The 26,481-nt window shown below is 43.1% G+C and overlaps 2 protein-coding genes and 1 non-coding gene across 5 annotated transcripts; all 3 read right to left on the bottom strand.

Moving 5' to 3' along the window:
• Positions 1–4,789: 4,789 nt before the first annotated feature.
• Positions 4,790–6,355, bottom strand: LOC139377084 (protein FEV-like). The gene is made up of 4 exons (XM_071120127.1): positions 6,307–6,355; positions 5,785–5,899; positions 5,461–5,557; positions 4,790–5,121 (listed from the first exon to the last, which is right to left on the bottom strand). Exons 1-4 carry the CDS (start codon positions 6,336–6,338, stop codon positions 4,790–4,792), a joined length of 576 nt encoding a protein of 191 aa, XP_070976228.1. The 5' UTR covers positions 6,339–6,355.
• Positions 6,356–14,186: 7,831 nt separating this feature from the next.
• On the bottom strand, positions 14,187–23,583 carry LOC139376363 (type I phosphatidylinositol 4,5-bisphosphate 4-phosphatase-A). Of its 3 annotated transcripts, none has more exons than XM_071118814.1 (8): positions 22,777–23,583; positions 22,183–22,361; positions 20,656–20,849; positions 20,167–20,273; positions 17,240–17,345; positions 15,709–15,761; positions 15,215–15,305; positions 14,187–15,006 (listed from the first exon to the last, which is right to left on the bottom strand). In XM_071118814.1, exons 1-8 carry the CDS (start codon positions 22,947–22,949, stop codon positions 14,863–14,865), a joined length of 1,047 nt encoding a protein of 348 aa, XP_070974915.1. In that variant the 5' UTR covers positions 22,950–23,583; the 3' UTR covers positions 14,187–14,862. The 3 variants fall into 3 exon arrangements, with proteins under 3 accessions (XP_070974915.1, XP_070974913.1, XP_070974914.1); XM_071118812.1 differs by lacking the exon at positions 22,777–23,583 and having other exon boundaries at positions 14,187–14,466; positions 14,893–15,006; positions 22,183–22,347; XM_071118813.1 differs by lacking the exon at positions 22,777–23,583 and having other exon boundaries at positions 22,183–22,347.
• Positions 23,556–23,642, bottom strand: trnastop-uca (transfer RNA opal suppressor (anticodon UCA)). Its single transcript has one exon. It is a non-coding gene; the product is annotated as a tRNA-Sec (tRNA).
• Positions 23,643–26,481: the final 2,839 nt, after the last annotated feature.

Genomic DNA, 26,481 nt, shown 5'->3' with positions numbered 1-26,481 from the left:
TGCCCTTGACCATCACAAAAACATCCTGTGGTGTTCTGCATTACCATCGAATAGCCCCCGTGATATGCAACTTTTCAGGGAAGTTAGGTACCAATATACACAGGCAGTTAGGAAAGCTAAGGCTAGCGTTTTCAAGCAGAAATTTGCATCCTGTAGTACAAACTCAAATGTTCTGGGACACTGTAAAGTCCATAGAGAATAAGAGCACCTCCCAACTGCCCGCTGCACTAAGGCTAGGAAACAATGTCACCACCGATAAATCCACAATAATTGAGAATTTCAATAAGCATTTTTCTACGGCTGGCCATGCTTTCCACCTGGCTACCCCTACCCCGGTCAACAGTCCTGCGCTGCCCACAGCAACTCGCCCAAGCCTCCCCACTTCTCCTTCACCCAAATCCAGAAAGCTGATATTCTGAAAGAGCTGCAAAATCTGGACCCCAACAAATCAGCCGGGCTAGACAATCTGGACCCTCTTTCTGAAATGATCTGCCGAAATTGCAACCCCTATTTCTAGCCTGTTTAACCTCTCATACCGTCTGAGATTCCCATAGATTGGAAATATGCTGCAGTCATCCACCTCTTCAAAGGGGGGGACACTCTTGACCCAAACTGCTACAGACCTATATCTATTCTACCCTGCCTTTCTAAGGTCTTTGAAAGCCAAGTTAACAAACAGATTACCGACCATTTTGAATCTCACCATACCTTCTCCGCTATGCAATCTGGTTTCAGAGCTGGTCATGGGTGCACCTCAGCCACGTTTAAGGTCCTAAACGATATCATAACTGCCATCGATAAGAGACATTACTGTGCAGCCGTATTCGTCGACCTGGCTAAAGATTTCGACTCTGCCAATCACAACATTCTTATTGGCAGACTCAACAGCCTTGGTTTCTCAAATGATCGCTTGGTTCACCAACAACTTCTCCGATAGAGTTCAGTATGTCAGATCGGAGGGCCTGTTGTCCGGACCTCTGGCAGTCTCTGGGGGTGCCACAGGGTTCAATTCTCAGGCCGACTCTTCTCTGTATATATCAATGTCGCTCTCGCTGCTGGTGATTCTTTGAGCCACCTCTACGCAGACGACACCATTCTGTATACCTCTGGCCCTTTGTTGGACACTGTGTCAACTAACCTCCAGATGAGCTTCAATGCCATGTAACTCTCCTTCCGTGGCCTCCAACTGCTCTTAAAATGCAAGTAAAACTAAATGCATGCTCTTCAACCGATCGCTGCCCGCCCACCCATCCAGCATCACTACTCTGGATGGTTCTGACTTAGAATATGTGGACAACTACAAATACCTAGGTGTCTGGTTAGACTGTAAACTCTCCTTCCAGACTCACATTAAACATCTCCAATACAAAATGAAATCTAGAATCGGCTTCCTATTTCGTAACAAAGCATCCTTCACTCATGCTGCCAAACATCATAAAACTGACCATCATACCGATCCTAGACTTCTGCGATGTCATTTATAAAATAGCTTCCAATACTCTACTCAGCAAACTGGATGCAGTCTATCAAAGGGCCATCCGTTTTGTCACCAAAGCCCCATATACTACCCACCACTGCGACCTGTATTCTCTCGTTGGCTGGCCCTCGCTTCATACTCATTGCCAAACCCACTGGCTCCAGGTCATCTACAAGTCTCTAAAAGGTAAAGCCCTGCCTTATCTCAGCTCACTGGTCACCATAGCAGCACCCACCCGTCGCATGAGCTCCAGCAGGTATATCTCACTGGTTACCCCCAAAGCCAACACTTACTTTGGCCGCCTCTCCTTCCAGTTCTCTGCTGCCAATGACTGGAACGAACTGCAAAAATCTCAAACTGGAGACTCCCTCTCTAGCTTTAAGCACCAGCTGTCAGAGCAGCTCACAGATCTCTGTAAATAGCTCATCTAATCTACCTCATCCACATACTGTATTTATTTATCTTGCTCCTTTGCACCCCAGTATCTCAACTTGCACATTCATCTTCTGCACATCCTACCATTCCAGTGTTTAATTGCTATATTGTAATTACTTTGCCACCATGGCCTATTTATTGCCTTACCTCTCTTATCCTACCTCATTTGCACATGCTGTATATAGATTTTTCTACTGTATTATTGATTGTATGTTTCTTCAATAAGTAACTGTTGTTGTATGTGTCTCACTGCTTTGCTTCATCTTGGCCAGGTCGCAGTTGCAAATGAGAACTTGTTCTCAACTAGCCTACCTGGTTAAATAAAGGTGAAATATATATTTTTAAATTAAATTTAAAAAATGCTTTCCTTAATGCGTTTGAGCCAATCAGTTGTGACAAGGTAGGGATGGTATAAGATAACCCTTTTGGTAAAAGACCAAGTCCATATTATGGGAAGAACAGCTCAAATAAGCAAAGAGAAACGACAGTCCATCATTACTTTAAGACATGAAGGTCAGTCAATGTGGAAAATGTCAACAACCTTAAGTTTCTTCAGTTGCAAAAAACATCCAGGTCTATGATTAAACTGGCTCTCATGAGGACTGCTACAGGAAAGGAAGACCCAGAGTTACCTCTGCTGCAGAGGATAAGGTCACTTGACCTCTGAAATTGCAGCCCAAATAAATGCTTCAGAGTTCAACAGACACATCAACATCAATTGTTCAAAGGAGTCTGCGTAAAATCAGGCCTTTCTGGTTGAATTGCTGCAAAGAAACCACTACTAAAGGATACCAATAATAAGAAGAGACTTGCTTGGGCCAAGAAACATAAGCAATGGACATTAGACCGGTGGAAATTTGTCCTTTGGTCTGATGAGTCCAAATGTGGGAGTATTGGTTCCAGCCGCCGTGTCTTTGAGACGCAGAGTAGGTAAACGGATAATCTCCACGTGTGATTCCCACCGTGAAGCATGGAGGAGTGATGGTGTGGGAGTGCTTTGCTGGTGACACTGTCAGTGATTTATTTAGAATTCAAGGCACACTATACTAGCATGGCTGCCGCAACATTCTGCAGCAATACCCCATCCCATCTGGTTTAAGCTTAGTGGGACAATCATTTGTTTTTTAACAGGAAAATGAACCAAAACACACATCCAGGCTGTGTAAGTGCTATTTGACCAATGAGAGTGATTGAGTTCTGCATCAGATGGTTGAGAGAATGCAGAGTGTGCAAAGCTGTCATCAAGGCAAAGGGTAGCTACTTTGAAGAATCTCATGTGTACTGGTTCTGTACATCATTAAATGTATAAGTCCAAAAATGTATGTAGAAACTAAGGATTATAGCTTTAAAACACTGTAGTTTCTCCTTCACTGGTCCATCAATCTTTGCTTTCCTTTGCCAGTTTGGGACTGGAAGAAAGAGCTAGAGAAAATGGAAGAGAAGTCAGAAACATAAATCTGGACTGTCAAAAAGGCAAAGGTATACAGAGTCATAGCTAGCTAGATTTCTATTTAGGTAGGTGTCAACTTGAATTTTGAGTCAGAATTAGGGTGTTAGGTCTAGTGACAACCTGGACGCTGTGCGAGAATTCTACTGTTTGATAATGGTGCTCACTTTATTAATCATGCTATTTTGATCAACTGAATTGAAATATGTCCATAAATATCTTCCTTAATAGGTTGTGAATAAGGTATGTTAATGTCTGATAAACCGTTTGCGATCATTTCTCTCTGGGAGCTCCCACAAATCAGTTGGACCAGAACGGTTTGACGCTTCGTCCATTTCAGGTGGTATTATCTTGTTCAATCATAAACGATTAGGGTATCACCTCGAAGTTCACTGACGTCTGGAATGAGTTTTGTGGAGGAGCAAGCTAAAATAAAAATAAAATGCCTAAGTGATAAGGTAAGCAAGGTTCCATCTACATGACTCAAACGCATATCACTAGGTAGCTAACGCGTTAAACAGCTCAGATTCTTTGGAACAGTTTGCATGCGGAATTGTTGAAGCGATCATATTTACTGCGAGTAGGTCGATATCGTTTATTGTATAACCTCTGAAAATGTCATGTTGATTGGTCGTTCCTCCTTGAGATATGAGTTTTTGTTTGTTAATCAGAGTTCACCTGTGTTGTTGGTCCCATTTTTGTAAAAGGCTTCGTCACATTGACCTGTGCATTAATTAGCACAACATTCAAGTGCGCTTGAAGTTACTTGGATAATGTCGAAGAGACTGGCTGTACTAAAACGTTAAAGTTACTTACGCTATGCTTCGCTGCATGTTATCTTGCAGTTTTCCGTTGTGGTCAATTGTATTTAAATGCAAATTCCTTGCTTAACACTGAAATTAAACCAACACCACATGGACATTACCTGTGCAGAAATGCGATTGAAATGTTCGGTGCCAAAGTGACTTCGGACGATTCTCCCAGGGAAATGTTTTTTGAGCCATTAGCAGCTGTGATACTGTCTCCAGCTGGAGTGGAGTCGTATCGCTACAGCGCGATACTGGTGATTTATGGGGATGCTTTATTAGTCTTTAGGTAGACCAAATAGTTTTATTTTTTTATATTCATAAAGAACAGGACAACAATTTGACAAGTTAAATATTTGATAATACATAAACTACATCTCTGTTGAAGATTGTAGAAAGTTCACTGTTCATACAATTCATCATACATATCATACAGTTGCAATTTATTTGCTCTATACATGAAGTGCTTTGTTACACAAACATATTATAAAACGACCTCAATGGGAACAATACTATTATAAAATTGTAACTTCAATAACAGCCTTTTCAGCAAAAAACTACAGACAAAGACCTATTATAATGTCAAAAGAGGAAATTCTCTCCTGCATTTCTCCTCCTCTGACTCTACTCTCCATCAACATTTCCCACATTTCTCTCTCCTGTTTTGATCCCACTCTCTTTTGCTCCCAGTCCCACACGAAGGGTGGTGGTTCTGTTCACATTGTTCAAACCCCACTCTGAGCCAACCTTGGTTGGCCAGCCGTTGGGGTGGAGGTGTAAAGCAGCAGTGGTGGAAGGTGGAAGGACTGCTGAGAGTTCACTCGGGTTAGAGCTCCCAGGAGGAGGGGACACAGAAAGGAAAGGTAAGTGTCCCTGAAGATAGTGGGACTGAGGGAACGGGATGGGCTTCTGGAGGCAGTACGGAAGCAGGAGAGGGTGTGTGACACACTGGAGGGCTGTCAATCAAAAGAAACACAGACAGACACCACACACAGTTAGTCAGTCACATACACATTGATTTACATCAAAAGATGGCACAAATATCTTGAGGACAAGGGGCTATATGTATTAAGCATCTCAGAGTAGAAGTGCTGATCTAGGATCAGTTCCCTCTTGTCCATATAATCTTATTCATTGTAATCTGAAAGGCAAAACAGCCCCTGAAAAAAAATCTTGGAGCCCAAAATGAGCACTGAGTAACGTCAAATCAATTGAAGCGGAATGATATGATCAATCATCAATATGGTGGGGTGTGTTGTCATGTGGTTTTATGGGAAGGAGGGTTGGGTTCTTACCTCTGTCCATCATGGCCCCTCTCCCTCCTCCACACAGTGGGGCCCCAGTCACCCCACCCTCAGGGAGGGGGAACGGAAGAGGGGCACTCTGTACCAGCTGGGAGGGACAAGGATGGTATGGAGATGGTCAAAAAGAGAAGGTGTTTTCATAACATTACATCCTTATATGCAAAGAGGTTGGTATGGTAAGATATGTGTAATTATCTGTGTCCTAAATGGAACCCTATTCCCTGTATAGTGCACTACTTTTGCCCATAGCTCTTTTATAGGGAACCGGGTGCTATTTGGGACGCACGCCTTGAGATAAACGGGGGATATAATGACCTGGTGGCAAGGTGGGTACCCTGGGTAGTTAACCAGGATCAGTTTACTGAAGTTAAACTTGTAGGTGAATCTCTTCCCTTTGGTCTTATGAAGAATCCTCTTATTGTAGTAGTACCTGTTGGTAACAAAGAAGGAGCAACAGTAGTATTGACACTATGTGTAGCAGTGGAGGCTGTTGAAGGGAGGACGGCTCATAATAATGTCTGGAACTGAGCAAATGGAACGGCATCAAACCATGTGTTTGTGTTTAATACCATTCCACTGATGCCGCTCCAGCCATTACCACAAGCCCTTCCTCCCCAATTAAGGTGCCACCAACCTCCTGTGATATGTAGCCTGATCCACCATCCTGACTTCACTAAGGTCGCGAGATCAGGATGGTTGAACGAGGCTACTGTATGTGAGCTTAGCGTAAGAGTCTGTGTGTGCGTGCGTGCATGACTTCTGTGTTTGTGGAATTACAGTTACATCTGTAAAACATCCTCATCATCATCACCATTTGAGTGTGTTATGTCACCTCACCTCAGTGCTCTGCTCAGCTTGTCATAGTTCATGTGGGGTTTTCCTTTCCTTTCTCCCCAAAGCCTCGCCAGCCTCTCAGGGTCTCTGATGACAAACTCCCCCCACTCTCCCCCCCATCCGATCGCCCCGCCCTCACCCCGCCCAAGGAGTTCCAACAGGAAGTGCCACAGCTGTACCTGTCTGGAGCCAGGTGACCATGCAGGCTTGTATGCCCAATCAGGGAATAACACTGCTAACAGGAAGAGACAGGAGGAATCGTTAGATTGAACACACAGGCTCTTTATCAGTTTGTTTTTCTTCCATTCCTTGCATCCTCTCTCCTCACCTACTTCTCAACCGTATTGTAGTAGAAGGTCAGACGTCCTTTCCTTCGAACCTTCGTCTCCAATTAGTTTTGAGAAGGACGAGAGGAGAGAGTATGCGAGCAAATCAAGGAAATACGCTTGAGATTTGCTTGCAGAGAGAAATGCATAGACACAGACACCTACGTAGACCACGCAAACCTCAATTTGCAATGATAGCAAATGCATTGTAAAATGTGCGCACACACTGTACCTGCCCAGTGCCTAAATTATGTAATTACTTACTCAAATGTTTTAGGGACACAATATAAAGTGGCACCCTTACTTCTGCTCCAATATGGTGAGGGAAGGGATCCTATAGAGGTGTGACAGTTACACTGCATCTGTAAAATATCATCATCGTCATCTTTATCTTCGTCGCCATAATCATCATTATCATCATCACTACCACAATGAAGTCATATATTCAAGAACATTTGTAAAGTTGTTTTATTATCTTCATTACCACAGTAAGATATTGAAATAAGGTATATAACTTTCTTTCATCTTTCTTTATGAAGTGGATGACAAATGACAGTAACAGTCACAGCAGAAATGCAGTCAATAATAATAATATTAGAAAACTTCAAATGTGTAAAGATATGTTTTCTATAAATGTCAAATATTTATGTTAAGATGTTACAATAGAAATCCAATGTCATCCTAAGCAGCTGATTCCTCTTCACACTGAAGTAATATGATTGCATCATCATTGTTGATGGCCTCCAAAAATACCATTCCACCAACCTAGACTGAAACGTGCATTTAATCATGGGACAAATAAAACATACCGTCTCTTAAAATGTAATTAGTTTGTTTGTAAAATGCTCACATTTAGAAAGGAAAGCAGATAATTTCATGTCATTTGTAGTTTCGTTACAACTTCTTAGCAAATAGGTATACAGTACAGTTATAAGAACCAACAAACAATTGCAGAATGAAAGCAGAATCGCCCATCACAGCACACAGCTGAACTGAGGATGTTTTTACTAAACAACCTATACGATTCCTCCAATTTCAGGAACAGAATAGAATCGAATAACTTTATTATTCTCTTGAGTGAACTTCTTATTTTTTGGAGTGGTTAAAAAATAAACAAACACAAGCAGAGGAGGAAATGTGATATAAGAGTGGTGCTATAGTTACCTCTGTGGCCAGTGTTGCAGAAATGTAGGCTGATGCTTCTCCAGATGAGCAGAGAAGAGCAGTTTGTCTGTTAGTCCCCTTGACGAAGTCTGGACAGATTGAGGGACAGCAGTCTGTCAGAATCAAGCTTATACCCCCATCCCATCTACCTTTCTCTCCTACCCTCCTCCTTCCTCGCTCTCCACGCCTTCCACTGTTCTTCTTTCCTACCATCCAATGATCTAGAGTTAAACTAAAGAGATCGCTATGATTGCCAGTGTGGTGACATTCAAAATGATGTCAAAATGTACATATTTATTTATTTGTTTGTCAGGGACCATGTACAACATGCCATTGCAACAGATTTAGCTAAATGGCTCATTTTCATCTGTAGTCCCTGGGCAGAAAACAATCATCAATACATCATTACAATGCTACGATATAACACACTATTAATATATACAATATAACAAATCATAATATACAACAATAGACAATATAATGATAATATTACATCAGAGTTTAAATGTCCCGTTGGTCCTACAGTATCTAACAACATAAGAGTCCAAGCAATCCATATGGGCTCTGGTCAAAAGTAGTACACTGTATAGGGAATAGGATTCCTTTTAGGACGCAGTCTGTTTTCACCTATGAATAGTGTCTTTGATCAAGGAACAGCAAGGCAGACAGTATAAGTAAAGTTAGGGGGAGATGGGCTCTGATGATACTGGCTATCTCAATCGCAGTATACATGAGTGTTTCATTGAAACGTCGTCAAAGGTGATTAGGCGCATACTGTGTCCGGGCCTCTGTCCTTTTCAAGTGTTAAAAATAAGATTTACAATAACACTTCTAATGCAGCAATGGTTGCTGAAGAGCACTTTATTCTCGATATAGCAATGGTTTGAAAAAGGTGTGGAATCAGTGCACCCTTCCCGTCCGCTGTCCCCTCAGATACGATAGCTGACACCGGAGGCTTTTAATTCCAGTGTAAATACAAATACTCTTCCAGACAGACATCAATTATGCATGCTGCTAATTGAGTTGAATGTTGTGCTTTGAGCAGTCTTGGGACTCCGGGTCACATGCGGGTGGATCGCCTGAAACCAGACACACATGCATGCACCCCACACACACATACAGAGCCCTTGGCAGCCCAAAAGGGATACACTGGTGACACAGCCTACGGTGGACATGGATCACACACAGAGTTACAGATACAAGAGGCATTGAAGTCATCATTGGGGGTGTCAAAAATATGTTTCAGTTTGGTGTAAAATTCCTTGTTTTTTTCCCCCTCTGACTCCGCATGCTATTGGACCAGTCAGTCGTCAACATTTCAATGCTCATTTAAAAACCCAACTGGCACACAGGAATTTGGTTTTACAACAACTTGCTCTGAGCTTCTTCTCCTCTTTCAATAGTATGTACTGGATGCATTCCAAATGGCCCCCTATTCCCTACATAGTGCACTTTTTTTGACCAGACCGGCCCTGGTCAAAAGTAGTGCACTATAAAGGAATAGGGGGCCAGTTCAGACGCTGAATATGTCCACTGTGACTAAACTTATCATAGTGTTTTGTATGTATGTGCATGAATGGGATGGGGGGGGCTAAATAAGGATTACCTTCTTCTAAAAGGACTACTGTTTGTTTTACAGCTGACGACCCAGAAGCTTAATCTGCTACTTAGCTTAGCCTCTGTTCAATCTCTTTCCGCGACTTTTCATGCCTCCGTCCTCTCCTCCTCTCTCTCCCTTCAAACCGTCCATTTAAATCCTTTCCTCACCCAATTTCTCTTCCTTTTTTCCCACTCTCCTCTTTTTTTCCTTTCACTGACACAGAGATAGTTTTGTGAGTGAAGGGATATGGTGAGAGAACTGTTTATGATACAGGTTGATGATCCCATAGTATGTATGAGAGAGGAAAGTGTGGTCGCGTTCCAAATGGCTACCTATTTTCTATGGGCCCTGGGAAAAAGTGGCCCACTACAAAGGGTATAGGATGCCATTTGGGATGCTGAAGCCTGTATGGGAGACAGGATGATGGTATTGTGTGGGATGAGGGTCATGCTGGAGGTCTTAGGGTCAAATCCTGTTAGGAGTAAGAGGGATGAAGGTTTTAGTGTTTTTTCAGGGCCTAGTATTCAGTCATGGCAATGAGTTTAGTGGGAACATCAGTTCTCATCATGTGTGTATGTGAGAATGGAAAGTGTAAGTTTGTGGCTTTATCCCAAATGGTACACTGTTCCCTATGCAGTGCACTACTTTTGACCAGAGCCCTGGTCAAAAGTAGTGCACTATATAGGGAATGGGTTGCCATTTGTGACAAACACGTGTGTGTTGAACAGGACCCAGATTACCGCCCCACTCTTTTTTTTGCTAATGCCCTCTGAGCTAAAGCCACTTAAACCCAGAAGGTTACAGGACCAATAGTCTTTTCCTCCCTCTTTCCTTGAATGTGTCCCAAATGGCACCTTATTCCATGTATAGTGCAGGCCCCGGTCAAAAGTAGTGCACTACATAGGGTATAGGTTGCCATTTGGGATGCACACCTTTTCTCCCCAAAAAACACTTGTCTGTCTTTTTTCCTGCTGACTCTTCTCTCACCCTCCCTCTCCCACTCTCTCTCCAGGGAGCTTGTGGTTTTTGAAAGGTTTCTCAATGTTCCTAATCCTTCCATCTCTTTGTCGGGGAAAAAATATATCCGCATGAAACTCAAGAAGAGCCCAAAAGGAGCTAGGTTAGGTGTGTGTGTGTGTGTGTGTGTGTGTGTGTGTGTGTGGTGTGTGAGATCATAAAACATGTGTGCACCTTTGGTTCACTGGTGTACATCACAAGGCATAATGGAACTGCTCAAAACTTTTAATTTGGATAGAATGTAACTGGATCGTTCCTCCAATTTGGTGCCGTTTGAGAAGTGTAACTGTTAAAAAAAAATATATATATTGAATATCACCAAATTTTAACATTGTCATAAAACTCATACGTTTTTATTATTATTTCAAATCAAATCCAATTTTATTTGTCACATACACATGGTTAGCAGATGTTAATGCGAGTGTAGCGAAATGCTTGTGCTTCTAGTTCCGACAATGCAGTAATAACCAACGAGTAATCTAGCTAACAATTCCAAAACTACTACCTTATACACACAAGTGTAAAGGGATAAATAATATGTACATAAAGATGTATGAATGAGTGATGGTACAGAGCGGCATAGGCAAGATACAGTAGATGGTATTGAGTGCAGTATACACATATGAGATGAGTATGTAAACAAAGTGGCATAGTTTAAAGTGGCTAGTGATACATGTATTACATAAAGATGCAGTAGATGATATAGAGTACAGTATATACGTATACATATGAGATAAATAATGTAGGGTATGTAAACATTATATTAAGTAGCATTGTTTAAAGTGGCTAGTGATATATTTTACATCAATTCCCTTCAATTCCCATTATTAAAGTGGCTGGAGTTGAGTCAGTGTGTTGGCAGCAGCCACTCAATGTTAGTGGTGGCTGTTTAACAGTCTTATGGCCTTGAGATAGAAGCTGTTTTTCAGTCTCTCGGTCCCAGCTTTGATGCACCTGTACTGACCTCGCCTTCTGGATGATAGCGGTGTGAACAGGCAGTGGCTCGGGTGGTTGTTGTCCTTGATGATCTTTATGGCCTTCCTGTGACATCGGGTGGTGTAGGTGTCCTGGAGGGCAGGTAGTTTGCCCCCAGTGATGCGTTGTGCAGACCTCACTACCCTCTGGAGAGCCTTACGGTTGTGGGCGAAGCAGTTGCCGTACCAGGCGGTGATACAGCCCAACAGGATGCTCTCGATTGTGCATCTGTAGAAGTTTGTGAGTGCTTTTGCTGACAAGCCGAATTTCTTCAGCCTCCTGAGGTTGAAGAGGCGCTGCTGCGCCTTCTTCACGATGCTGTCTGTGTGGGTGGACCAATTCAGTTTGTCTGTGATGTGTACGCCGAGGAACTTAAAACTTACTACCCTCTCCACTGCTGTTCCATCGATGTGGATAGGGGGGTGTTCCCTCTGCTGTTTCCTGAAGTCCACAATCATCTCCTTAGTTTTGTTGACATTGAGTGTGAGGTTATTTTCCTGACACCACACTCCGAGGGCCCTCACCTCCTCCCTGTAGGCCATCTCGTCGTTGTTGGTAATCAAGCCTACCACTGTTGTGTCGTCCGCAAACTTGATGATTGAGTTGGAGGCGTGCGTGGCCACGCTGTCGTGGGTGAACAGGGAGTACAGGAGAGGGCTCAGAACGCACCCTTGTGGGGCCCCAGTGTTGAGGATCAGTGGGGTGGAGATGTTGTTACCTACCCTCACCACCTGGGGGCGGCCCGTCAGGAAGTCCAGTACCCAGTTGCACAGGGCGGGGTCGAGACCCAGGGTCTCGAGCTTGATGACGAGTTTGGAGGGTACTATGGTGTTAAATGCTGAGCTGTAGTCGATGAACAGCATTCTCACATAGGTATTCCTCTTGTCCAGATGGGTTAGGGCATGCCCAGGCGTTGTAGGGAGGTCATACAGGCACGTGGAGGCCACACACACTACTGAGCCTCATTTTGATTGTTTTAAGGACATTACATCAAAGTTGGATCAGCCTGTAGACTCCAAATCCAGACCTCCATGGGTTGATAAATTTGATTTCCATTGATAATTTGTGTGATTCTGTTGTCAGCACATTCAACTATGTAAAGAAAAAAGTATTTAATAAGAATATTTCATTCATTCAGATCTAGGATGTGTTATTTTAGTGTTCCCTTTATTTTTTTGAGCAGTGTATAACAACCTGTGAAAGTGTCCGAGTATCTGGACTACTCACCACTAAGTAGTTGTTTTGTCTTATGTTTGGTTTTGATTATTGTATTGTCTGTTATTGAGATGTGTTGTTGTAAACTGTCTTAAAAGCAATTACAAAACAGCCTAAAAAGCATTCTGATATTTTCATACGTCTTTATTGTGTGTAAACAAACTGAAGAGCGCATCAGCCAGGTTCTTGATCATTGGTATCATTAACATGATCAATATTGTACATAAATATCATGATTAAAACATGATCATTATAATAAATAACATTAAAATAACTCACTGCTACTGTAACAGTTCTGTCAAGCAGGGTAACCATCTCAAAGAGCTGTGTGTGTAAAATTATGCAATTAATGTGGACATTGTGGTTAACTGTTTGTCTATGTAAATTAAGTTTGTGTGTGCGATTTAAGATTGACACATAGTCCAGAGGTTTAATGGGTTAGTAGGTCATCAAATCAGTAACAACTTTCCAGATTCCATTAAAAAGGGTTGCAAAAATAACCCTATTAAATCAACAAAACAGTTCTCCAAGAATCAGTCATGTAGTGTTATGCACGAGTTCAACAGAATATCTGCTTAGTAATAATTACTCACATGAACAACATATGTACAATTAATTAAAACAAACTAACATCTGTAATAAAAAAAAATATATATAAACTACCATAATCAGAACCACAGACAAGTTAGTGTTATAGGGTTAGTTTGACTGTTTGAATATGCAGGTAGTGTATTCTCTTCACTGACTGTTTCTTCACCCTGACAGCATCCCAAATGGTACCCTACTCCCCATTTAGTGCACTACTTTTGCCCAGAGCCATATACAGGCTCTGGACAAAAGGAGTGCTCTATATAGGGTGCCATTTGGGACGTAATCCCAACCTGAAGGACAGCCTCGCCGAGGCACAGGGTCTACAACAACCACAGCCTGCTTCTGTCATCAAGGACTCATTTTGATTAATTCCGCTGCTCTATGGCTCGTTCCACATGTCAGTCTGAACCTGCCATCCTAGTCATTTGTGCGGATGTCAAAATGACGTGATTCATATCAGGCCCAACTCATCGGTTTCTGGGACCAATCAGAACAGTCAAAAATGTTGACACATTTTCAAAGGGTCAGGGAGGAAAGCAAATCCCGACTCATTGTGGAGAAGAAACGTTAGATGGGTAGCCAGGCAAAGATGTACTGTAGTTTGACCATAGCTGGGTAGTGGGCACACTTGGCCCAAAGCCTGTTTAACATGGGCAGCACCACTGAGGGCTTTCATCATTTTGAGGCTCTATAGTACAGTGTACATCTATGGGTTACACTGACAGCTTACATCTAAGCTATTAGCTCTGTGTGTGTGTGTGTGTCCAGTAAGATTGAACAGCCTCATCTCAAGCTCTCTAACTGGGCTCCCAAGTGGCGCAGCATCTAAGGCACTGCATCTCAGTGCAAGAGGCGCCACTACAGTCCTTGGTTCGAATCCAGGCTGTATCACATAGGGTGGCGCACAATTGGCACAGCGTCATCCGAGTTTGGCCGGGGTAGGCCGTCATTTGTAAATAATAATTTGTTCTTAACTGACTTGCCTAGTTAAATAAAAACTGCTTTTAAGGCTTCCAAGCTACTTTGGATCAAAGACTGACAGTCCCAGATTATGCACCATGACGGGCAAGGGAGGGTAACTTGGGTGGCGTTCACTTTGCACTGGCCTCATTTTAGCTTAATTTGCCTTTCTAAAATGCTTCAAGGGTTTACCAAAACAAATAAATAATGTAAAATGCCCAAAAACAGAACATGAAATCAGTGTTGCGAAGTAGCAGTCTTTTCCGAGGGTCATGTCATAATTGAAGACTTTCTTCCACTGAGCCATGCCAGGGCCTGAGTGATTAAAAACAGGGAAGGGACAGTAGTTGAACATGTTAAAACTAATTGAACTAGTAATGCAGTCACCCTACTGCTCCTTCGGGAGTGAGTAAATGTTCTTCATCATCCAGTTTGGAAACACATTGAACAGACTAAAGGGAAGGAGGAGGATAACTTAGTTTTTTAATTTCCAGTTTAAATAAATATTATTTTAAAAGCCGCCGCCCCCCCCCCCCGCAGATCTCCTCTCCCCTGTTTGTGTGGCTTTGGGGTGAAGTTTCCCCTAGGTACACATCTAGGAGATCAGCTTCCCATCCCACAATCTTAACCATAGCCATTTAAAGGGGGAAATGCGAAACTGACCCAAGATCAGCATCTAGGGGCAACTTCAACCTACACGTGTGTGTGTGTCTATGTGAAGTTCTGTAGGGGCTCACTAACACGCATGCAGGCCCAGTACAGAGCCCGGCCCAGGGTAAGGAGTACCAGCAGGATCAGCACGGCCCAGGAGGCATAGATACCCCCATATTCCTGGGCCTTCACCCACGTACCAGCCTACAGAGAGAGAGAGAGAGAAAGAAAAAGGAGAGCATGTAACATTTTTATTTTTTTGCAATGTGTTTAGTGGTGAGATGGGTCCTACAGACACAGAACAGAGTGAGAGAGAACACTTAACAAGGCGGTGGACATGGCAATGTTTGATACATCTATGATATGGGTTTGTCAAGTAATGTAGAGTGGACAGTATCAAGGGTGTACTCACCACCAGCCCAGCAGTGGAGATGCTGAAAAGCAAGCATAGTAGAAAACACCACAAGCTCCGCCTTCGAGGGTACCTCTGACCAATAGAGGAGCTGCATGTCGAAGGGTGTTGCAAAAGAGAGGGAAAAATGGACTGTAAACATTAAATAGAAAGGGTAATTTTCCTGGAGAAAAATTGTCCCACTTGCTTCGGCTGTCCAAAAGAACTTCATAGGTTTAAATTGTTAGTTGCTGAAGCAAGTCCTACTAATAAAAGGTTGTGTAAGAGTAACAGCTCAGACTTGAGAGGTTGCACACAAGTTAGTAAGGAGCTTATCCTGTCGCCTAATGCTACAGGCTAATGGTACAATCATCCAGCCACAACTATGAACATGCCCTCCGATATAACGTTGCCACCAGCCACCACTGGAGAACATTATTTTTAGCATATTGTATAATCCCTTTTAAATGGACTCCTCTATTGACTGGGTACTGTGTGGACAGATAGAAACTCACACTTTCTTGCAGTGTGGGCACCTGGCGAGTGTCCTGTCAGTAAACTCTGTCCACTGAAACACATTACAAGACACTTATGTCAATATGATAGAGTATACATCCCAAATGGCACCTTATTGCCTAAATAGCGCACTACTTTTGACCAGAGCCATATGGGTTCTACTCAAAAGTAGTGCACTAAATAAGGAGTAGGGTACCATTTTGGATGCGGACAGGGTGAGAGGAAACAGTCAGTGAAGAGAATACATACACACTACCTGCATATTCAAAGACACAATCTAACCATGTAACATTAACTTGTGTGGTTTTAAATGTGGTAATAGTTTGTTTTAATTAATTGTACAGACACACTGGCCAGTTTTAGGTACATCACCCTATTCACGAAAATGGATCGCTCCCAGACAGTGAGTCACATGGCTGTGGCTTGCCATATAAAGCAGACAGACAGACATTCAATTGAATGTTGGAATGGGCAAAACTTTGAGCGTGATATGATCGTCGGTGCCAGGCACGCCGAATCCAGTATCTCAGAAACTGCCGCCCTCCTGGGCTTTTCACTCACAACAGTGTCTATGGGTTCCCGAGAATGGTGCGACAAACAAACATCCAGTCAGTGGCAGTCCTGTGGTCGAAAGCAGCTCGTTGAGGAGGTCGAAGGAGAACGGCAAGAATCGCGTAAGCCAACAGGCAGGCCATAAACAGACATAACGATGCAGTACAACACTGGTGTGCAGAACAGCATCGTGGAACGCACAACTCGTTGATCCTTGTCACGGATGGGCTACTGCAGCAGACAACCACACCGGGTTCCACTCCTATCAGCTAAAAACAAGAAGTGGCTCCAGTGGGCACGCATTCACCAACACTGGACAATTGAGGAGTGGAAAAACATTGAATGGTCCAGCAAATCCCGGTTCCTGTTGCGTCATGCTGATGGCAGAGTCAGGATTTGGTGTAAGCAGCAGTCCATGGCCCCATCCTGCCTGGTGTCAAAGGTACAGGCTGGTGGCGGTGGTGTACCGCTGTCCAATCTGCAGCAACTGCGCGATGCCATCGCGGCAGCTTGGACCAACATCCCTGGGGAATGTTTCGGACTTGTAGAATCCATGCCTGAAGAATTCAGGCTGTCAGCTGTCATGGAGGCGAATAAACTGGCCGGTGTATTTGTTGTTCATGTAAGAATAAATAATACTAATCAGATTATGTTGCACTCGTGTTCGTGTGCATAGCACTAAATGATTGATTCTTTGAGAACTTGTATTTTTGTTTTGTTGATTTAATAGGGTTATATTTGCAAACCTTATTTTAATTGGAATCTGGAAAGAATTTACACTTATTTGATTACCTAATCACCCAATAAGCCTTAAACTGGACAATGTTTCCCAATCTTAACCACACACACACACCTCATTTACCTATAGACACAATCAAACATTTGGGCCCTGGTGCCCTTTTGGTGGGAATATGGTTATATTTGGGATGCAGCCTACTGTATATGATGGCTGTGAGAGTGGTGAGGGAAGGGTCGTACCAAGAAAGTATTGCTGCAGTGTCCACAGGAGACCCGAGCTCCGGCCGGCTGGGGGTCAGGGCTGGCTGGACCAGGGTGAACCGGACCCAGGTTTATTATCCTCTTACTGGGGGAAGACGACCACATAGCTCACTGATCAGTCTACAAGCCAGTATTCCTAGATTTAAATGCAACAGAGCGTAACCATACCTGTCAACTACAATGTTTACATTTAAGTCATTTTAGCAGACGCTCTTTTCCAGAGTCACAGTTAGTGCATTCATGTTTAGAAGGGAAAACAACCTCACAGCACAAGTAGACCCTTATTCGAAATAGCTGCTATCAGCAGAATCAGTGCCAGGATGGCAAAACAGCAACCACAACTCACTGTTCAGTCTACAAGTCAGTATTCTTAGCTAGGTTTAAATGCTACCGAGCGTAAGTTCCATACAAGTCACCTAACTTATCTGCATTAGGCTATCTGGGTTAGCCTAATGCAGCCCTTAAAGGAAAACTCCACCCAGAAACTATCTTTTGGTATTTGTTTCATAAAAGTCCATTATTGATATAGTCCCAAAATGTTTTGCATGTCAACAATCCAGTTTACAAGATATAACTTTCAAAATAGAAAAAGACAGCTGGTACGAGCCTCATTTGATGCACATCGCAGCATTAAAAAAATGCATCATACAGGCATTATTTCTGTAGTTTGAAAGTTATATATCTTGACAACTTAGTTACACAGGAATACACATTGGGGTACCTGTTGTAATTCATGTCCTACATAGTCCTAGTTCACAGTAATCATTACTTGTACAGTTGAAGTCTACATACACTTAGGTTGGAGTCATTTAAACTCGTTTTTCAACAACTCCACAAATTTAATGTTAAACTATTGTTTTGGCAAGTCGGTTAGGACATCTACTTTGTGCATGACACAAGTCATTTTTCCCACAATTGTTTACCGACAGATTTCACTGTATCACAATGGCTGAGAAGTTTGCACCCACTAAGGGGAAAATTCCAGAAAATTATGTAATGGCTTTAGAAGCTTCTGATAGGCTAATTGACATCATTTGTGTCAATTGGAGGTGTACCTGTGGATGTTTTTCAAGGCCTACCTTCAAACTCAGTGCTTTGCTTGACATCATGGGAAAATATAAAGAAATCAGCCAAGACCTCAGAAAAAAATATAAATCAATTGTAGACCTCCACAAGTCTAGTTCATCCTTGGGAGCAATTTCCAAACGCTTGAAGGTACCACGTTCATCTGTACAAACAATAGTACGCAAGTGTAAACACCATGGGACCACTCAGCCGTCATACCGCTCAGGAAGGAGAGGCATTCTGTCTCCTAGAGATGAACGTCCTTTGGTGTTAAAAGTGCAAATCAGTCCCAGAACAACAGCAAAGGACCTTGTGAAGATGCTGGAGGAAACAGGTACAAAAGTATCTATATCCACAGTAAAACAAGTCCTATATCGACATAACCTGAAAGACTGCTCAGGAAGGAAGAAGCCACTGCTCCAAAACCACCATAAAAAAGACAGAGGATGGTTTGCAACTGCACATGGGGACAAAGATTGTACTTCTTGGAGAAATATCCTCTGGTCTGGTGAAACAAATAGAACTGTTTGGCCATAATTATCATCATTATGTTTGGAGGAAAAAGGGGGAGGCTTGCAAGCCGAAGAACACCATCCCAACCGTGAAGCACAGGGGTGGCAGCATCATGTTGTGGGGTTGCTTTGCTGGAGGAGGGACTGGTGCACTTCACAAAATAGCATCATAAGGATGGAAAATTGTGGATATATTGAAGCAACATCTCAAGACATCAGTCAGGAAGCTAAAGCTTGGTCGCAAATGGGTCTTCCAAATGGACAATGACCCCAAGCATACTTCAAAGTTGTGGCAAAATGGCTTAAGGATAACAAAGTCAAGGTATTGGAGTGGCCATCACAAAGCCCTGACCTCAATCCCATAGAAAATGTGTGGGCATAAGTGAAAAAGCATGTGCGAGCAAGGAGGCCTACAAACCTGACTCAGTTACACCAGCTCTATCAGGAGGAATGGGCCAAAATTCACCCAACTTATTGTGGAAAGCTTGTGGAAGGCTACCCGAAATGTTTGACCCAAGTTAAACAATTTAAAAGGCAATACTACCAAATACTAATTGAGTGTATGTAAACTTCTGACCCACTGGGAATGTGATGAAAGAAATAAAAGCTTAAATAAATCCCCTCTTTCTTATTCTGAAATTTCACATTTTTAAAATAAAGTGGTGATCCTAACTGACCTAAAACAGGGAATTTTTACCTGGATTAAATGTCAGGAATTGTGAAAAACTGAGTGTAAATGTATTTGGTTAAGGTGTATGTAAACTTCCAACTTCAACTGTATACAGTAGAAGTTGGAATATATATATATATATATATATATGGAATTAAGTAATACACTATAAGGAAATAGGCTGTCATTTGGGATGTAGCCACATAATCAAAGAGGGAGGAAGACAGACAACAACGGTTATATGAGAAATGATTCCGTCCCTTCAAAAAACAACATTACCTGGCAGCAGCAGATGCAACTTCAGTCAAGGCAACAGTGTCTCAGGGCGCATATATGCACATATATGCGCCCTGAGACACTGTTGCCTTGACTGAAGTTGCATCTGCTGCTGCCAGGTAATGTTGTTTTTTGAAGGGACGGAATCATTTCTCATATAACCGTTGTTGTCTGTCTTCCTCCCTCTTTGATTATGTGGCTACATCCCAAATGACAGCCTATTTCCTTATAGTGCATTACTTAATTCCCTATATAGTCCACTATAACCAGGGCCCATCTAGCCAAAAGTAGTGCTTTAAATAGTAAATATGGTGCCAATTGGGATGCATCCAGTCTCTCTTCCACACACTCCTTCTCACTTAACCCTCTTCCCTCCCCCTTACCAGTAGGGCCGGGGACAGGCGATCCTCTGGGAGGTGACTTTGCAGATGAGCAGACAGTTACAGGGGCAGCGGACATACTTCTTCCCTGCAGGCGCATTCTTGATGGGCTACAGAGGGAGACAGAGACAAAAGGAGAGGGACACGGAATGGTTAACAAGTTCAATTCCATTTCAAATAAATCCGTTGGCAACGGCGCTGGTCCCATGAATCTGTTTATTTTCAAAAAGCTTCCACATGGAATTATAACTTGTCCTAACCTTTTATCTTAAACCTAGGGTCAATTCAGGAAGTAAACTGAAATTCCACATTCAAGTTCAGAGAAGCAATGAGGGAAATTCCAATGTCAGATTACTTCCTGAATTGAAATGGAATTAACCCTGACATGCAGGTTTATGTGGTAGGTCACCCACCCAGCCTGCCCACTGTATACAACTTGTATGACTATGTCTATAGATGTGATGACACTACAGATAGATATGTGTCACCCACCGTAGCCTCGTTGCAGACCCCACACTTGACCACATGCTGGTGGATCTTCCCCTCCACGCTGATGAGGCTCTGACACACTCTACAGCTGATGCCTGGCACGCTGCCACTCTCTGGGGAGGTGAGAGGGGAGTACGGAGGAGGGTCCTCCCCCATAAGCACTGAGGGCTGGGTGGGGCTGGGGAAGGGAGGAAAGCCTGAAACAGAGGGGGGGGGGGGGGGGGGGGGTGAACATGAACGTTTTGATCATTTAGCAGACACTCTTATTCAGAGTGATTTACAATCAGTGCATGCAACTAAGGTAGGAAAGACAACCACATATTAGTCATCGCAAGTAAAACATTCTTCAATAAAGCCCTAATTTCGTTGCTAGTTGCCATGGCACCCTAAGCACAGAGCTCCCTATACATTTGTACATAGTTATTTTTAAATGCTTTTTTTTTATCAGCCCTTTTGTTTTTGATAACATTGTTTTTATTGCATATATCTGGTGTTTTAGAACCACAGATTTGCAGATTGACTGACAGAATACAGATAGAGTAAGTAGTGCACTGAACCATGAAAGGGTTACACGGAAAGTACTATTCCGTTTTTTACCTTTTAAATGAGGATTAACAAGATTGAGATTTGAGTCTTGAGTTCCAACAAAAAAGGAGCTTTATAAAAGGACTGCAGGGGCTTATCTGTGTGTGTGTGTGTAGTACTATTATCGCGGAAATATGCAATTACCATTGTAATATTTCAAAAACAAAGAATTTAAAGTATTATGATGTGAACAAACACCTGTGTTACTGCAACTCATGCCACTGTTCTATTTCCGTAGATACAGTAGCCCCTCCCCAGACAACAGTAATTGGTCGACGTCTTATCTTGCAGTAATTATAAGCTTATTGAATGGCCCAAAGCGGTGCCAATCAAATCAGGTGCTTCGGTACACGCCTCAAACGAGATTAGCACACTAGCTAGTTAGCGTGAACATACTGGCGGTATATCTTCAAATGGTGATACAAATATTACTGACATGTTTTATTTCTACAGGCCACTATAACATAACACGTGGATCATCAGGATATGGTAACTTGCATATTCTGTATTGAGAAATGGATTATAGCGAGGCTAGCTAGTTAGAAATCTTGCAGCAGACAACTAGCTAGCTAGCTCAATGCACACAACTCAACATAAGTGTTTTGTTAGTTACATCCGTTTAACTATGATGCCTAAACGATAAATGCATAAAACGCTTTAAGGTTATAGAGAAATATTGCCAGCCAACTAAGTTAACTAACCGGCATGCTTGCGTCAACCGCTAGCTGGCTAGCAACCACAATATATTCCCCAGATAAATCAGTGCAGACACAACATCGTCGTTACTATGTTTTTTTTTACCAAATACGCGCTGTTCATGTTCCTAGCTAGACAGCAACTTGGGCTCTGGCTATCTGGAAATCATAGGAACCGATGAGTTGTCAGCTAGCTAACCAGTCGACTGCCTTGGCTAGGTTGGAGAACATCCATGGCATGTATACTCACTTTGTGGCTTATTTGGTAAACCATAAGGAGCCGATCCAGGTGACACTCCGCCGTTACCACCCCCAAGACCACCATCTCCGAGATCTGCCAGTAGCGGGGACCTCTCTCCGTCCGCCATACCGAAAGCAAGGCGTGGGGGTAATAGGACTGTGTAAAGCGATGATATGGAGCGGTTGCGTCTGGGATTGTGCCGGGAAAGTAACGTATGCGTCACATGATCACGAGTTCGCTACTGCGACTCTGTCGGACCATGTACTTACTCCCTCATAATAATTGATCAACACAGCCCACGGCCACAACTACCTTATAATAAAACAATATTGAATAATAACAAACAATAATGGTAAGCTATAGCAAAGAGGGTGTTGCTAAATGTAGCACAATGAGAACAAACCACAAATACACTCGTGTAACACAGGTTGAATAATTGTATTTCTTGAAATGCAAACAATATTCCATGTAACAGAGCAAATATATTCCATTAACAGAGTCAAGACTTTATAATGAAAACCATGGAACTCTAATCCATAGTGGCAGTAATGACAATACCCATCTTTTCTGCTTCATAACAGAAGATGGAAGCTCTGCACTCACCTGTGCACATTCCTACCTACTCCTCTCAACTCAAGCCTGTTACATGCATTGGTAACAAAAGCCTGCATATTTAGGCCAAGCACAGGCGCAAAGTCCTTTGTTGGAAATGCAGAAAAAATGTGGTAGTGCAGTTTGTATAATATTGGGTATTTCACCCTAACTTGCAATGTCATTCATTGCAGGTTGCTTTGATCCATGAAGCGGTTCATAGGTAGATTGACCTCCGGCCCCTGTCTTTCACTGTAGAACTGGGCTTTTCCCGTCTGACTTTGTACTGGGTGCGGAAGTTGTAGGCCCAGTTTACTGTCGAGAGAGAAGTAAGGATTTAATAAGTTGGGAGGGGAAAAGAGAGAGACAGTTTGTGTCAAACAGAGTCAGACAGAACATTTTGTATTTTTATTTAACCAGGCAAGTCGGTAAAGAACTAATTGTTATTTACAATGACGGCTAACCCCGCCAAACCCTAACCCGGACCACGCTGGGCCAATTGTGCGCCGCCCAATAACGGTCAGTTGTGATACCGCCTGGAATCAAACCAGGGTCTGTAGTGATACCTCTAGCACTGAGATACAGTGCCTTAGACCGCTGCGCCACTCAGGAGCCCAAAACTTTCAAACGAAACAACAAGAGCAGATGTGTAGTTTCAACAAGTGTAGCTATTTATTTCCATGAGCACTATTACAAATGATTTTGTTGTTTTAGCCTAGAACATCTATTAGCGAATTCCTATGAATATTATAAGGGGATCAAAGTCTATACATTTGAGCGCTTAGAATTTACGCCCGAAAGGTGGAATTGAACCACTCTGCCGATAAGCAGCTACAGGTTTGAAGCCTGCACCTCGGACCACCGATGCTCATCTGGACAAAGGGAGAGGAAAAGAGGGGATTTTCAGTCATGGCTGAGATGACAGATGTTGTAGATAGAGATAAAACACTTCTCTCCTTATGAAGAAAAAAGGAGCATGAGAGGAGGTCAGCAAATCGTAGCAAAGAGTTTTCTGGCTGTGGACTGATATCCTGGAACTCTTTGCAGAAGGATGACAGGCAAGCAACTTGGAAGTATGGTGTTTGCAGAACAAGGACTTTCTCCTTCACATCTATCCAGGACTATATCTGTTGCTTTGGTGTCTGGCAGTTGGATTTTCACCTGAGGATGGGGAAAAAGTTAATATACAGTACTAGTCAAAAGTTTGGACACGTCTACTCATTCAAGGGTTTTTCTTCATTTTGACTATTTTCTACATTGTAGAATAATAGTGAATCAAATCCAATGTTATTTGTCACATGCGCTGAATACAACAGGTGTGGACCTTACAGTGAAATGCTGATTTACAAGCCCTTAACCAACAATGCAGTTTTAAGAAAAATGAGTGTTCGATAAGTAAAAAATAGAAAATAAAAGTAACAAATAATTAAAAAGCAGCAGTAAAATAACAATAGCGAGGCTATATACAGGGGGTACCGGTACAGAATCAAGGTGCGGGGCACCGGTTAGTCGAGGTAATTGAGATATGTACATTTAGGTAGAGTTTAAGTGACTATGCATAGATAATAAATAGAGAGTAGCAGAAGCATAAAAAAGGGGTCTGGGTAGCCCTTTGATTAGCTGTTCAGGAGTCGTATGGCTTGGTGGTAGAAGCTGTTTAGAAGCCTTTTGGACCTAGACTTGGCACTCCAGTACAGATTGCCGTTCGGTAGCAGAGAGAAGACTCTATGACTAGGGTGGCTGGAGTCTTTGACAATTTTTAGGGCCTTCCTCTGACACTGCCTGGTATAGAGGTCCTGGATTACAGGACGCTTGGTCCCAGTGATGTACTGGGCCGTACGCACTACCCTCTGTCGTTCCTTGCGGTCGGAGGCCGAGCAGTTGCCATAGCAGGCAGTGATGCAACGAGTCAGGATGCTCTCGATGGTGCAGCTGTACAACCTTTCGAGGATCTGAGGTCCCATGCCAAATCTTTTCAGTCTCCTGAGCGGGAATAGCTTAGCTCAACAGTTTTGTCCTGCCCTCTTCACGACTGTCTTTGTGTGTTTGGACCATGATAGTTTGTTGGTGATGTAGACACCAAGGAGCTTGAAGCTCTCAACCTGCTCCACTTCAGCCCCATCGATGAGAATGGGGGCGTGCTCGGTCCTCCTTTTCCTGTAGTCTACAATCATCTCCTTTGTCTTGATCAAGTTGAGGGAGATGTTGTTGTCCTGGCACCACACGGCCAGGTCTCTGACCTCCTCCATATAGGCTGTCTCATCGTTGTCGGTGATCAGGCCTACCACTGTTGTGTCATTGGCAAACTTGATGATGGTGTTGGAGTCATACCTGGCCATACAGTCATGAGTGAACAGGGAGTACAGGAGGGGACTGAGCATGCACCCCTGAGGGGCTCCCGTGTTGAGTATTGGTGGGGCGGATGTGTTGTTACCTACACTTACCACCTGGGGGCGGCCTGTCAGGAAGTCCTGGATCCAGTTGCAGAGGGAGGTGTTTAGTCCTTAGCTAAGTGATGAGCTTTGAGGGCACTATGGTGTTGAACGCTGAGCTGTAGTCAATGAATAGCATTCTCACATAGGTGTTCCTTTTGTCCAGGTGTGAAAGGGCAGTGTTGAGTGCAATAGCGATTGCATCATCTGTGGATCTGTGCAAATTGGAGTGGGTTTCTGGGATAATGGTGTTGATGTGAGCCATGACCAGCCTCTCAAAGCACTTCATGGCTACAGACGTGAGTGCTATGGGTCGGTAGTCATTTAGGGAGGTTAACTTAGTGTTCCTGGGCACAGGGACTATGATGGTCTGCTTGAAATATGTTGGTATTACAGACTCAGTCAGGGATAGGTTGAAAATGCCAGTGAAGACACTTGCCAGTTGGTCAGCGCATGCTCGGAGTACATGTCCTGGTAATCCTTCTGGCCCTGCAGCCTTGAGAATGTTGACCTGTTGAAAGGTCTTACTCACATCGACTACAGAGAGCATGATCACACAGTCGTCTGTAACAGCTGAAGCTCTGATGCATGTTTCAGTGTTACTTTCCTCGAAGCGAGCATAGAAGTCATTTAGCTCATCTGGTAGGCTTGTGTCACTGGGCAGCTCGCGGCTGTGCTTCCCTTTGAAGTCTGTAATAGTTTGCAAGCCCTACCACATCCAACGAGCATCGGAGCCGGTGTAGTACGATTCAGTCTTAGTCCTGTTTTGACGCTTTTCCTGTTTGATGTTTCGGCGGAGGGCATAGCGGGATTTCTTATAAACTTCCGGGTTAGAGTCCCGCTCCTTGAAAGCAACAACTCTACCCTATAGCTTCGTGTGGATGTTGCCTGTAATCTATGGCTTCTGGTTTGGGTATGTACATACACCTTAGCCAAATACATTTAAACTCAGTTTTTCACAATTCCTGACATTTAATCCAAGTTAAAAATTCCCTGTCTTGGGTCAGTTAGGATCACCACTTTATTTTAAGAATGTGAGATGTCAGAATGATAGTAAAGAGAATGAATTACTTCAGCTTTTATTTCTTTCATCACATTCCCAGTGGGTCAGAAGTTTACATACTCTCAATTAGTATTTGGTAGCATTGCCTTTAAATAGTTTAACTTGGGTCAAACGTTTTGGGTAGCCTTCCACAAGCTTCCCACAATAAGTTGGGTGAATTTCAGCCCATTCCTTCTGACAGAGCTGGTGTAACTGAGTCAGGTTTGTAGGCCTCCTTGCTCA

This window comes from Oncorhynchus clarkii, chromosome 20 (assembly GCF_045791955.1).
Source record: "Oncorhynchus clarkii lewisi isolate Uvic-CL-2024 chromosome 20, UVic_Ocla_1.0, whole genome shotgun sequence".
In the NCBI taxonomy this organism is placed as follows: Eukaryota; Metazoa; Chordata; class Actinopteri; order Salmoniformes; family Salmonidae; genus Oncorhynchus; species Oncorhynchus clarkii.
The sequence above is the reverse complement of the archived record's forward strand: the minus strand, read 5'-3'. Positions and strand labels throughout refer to the sequence as shown.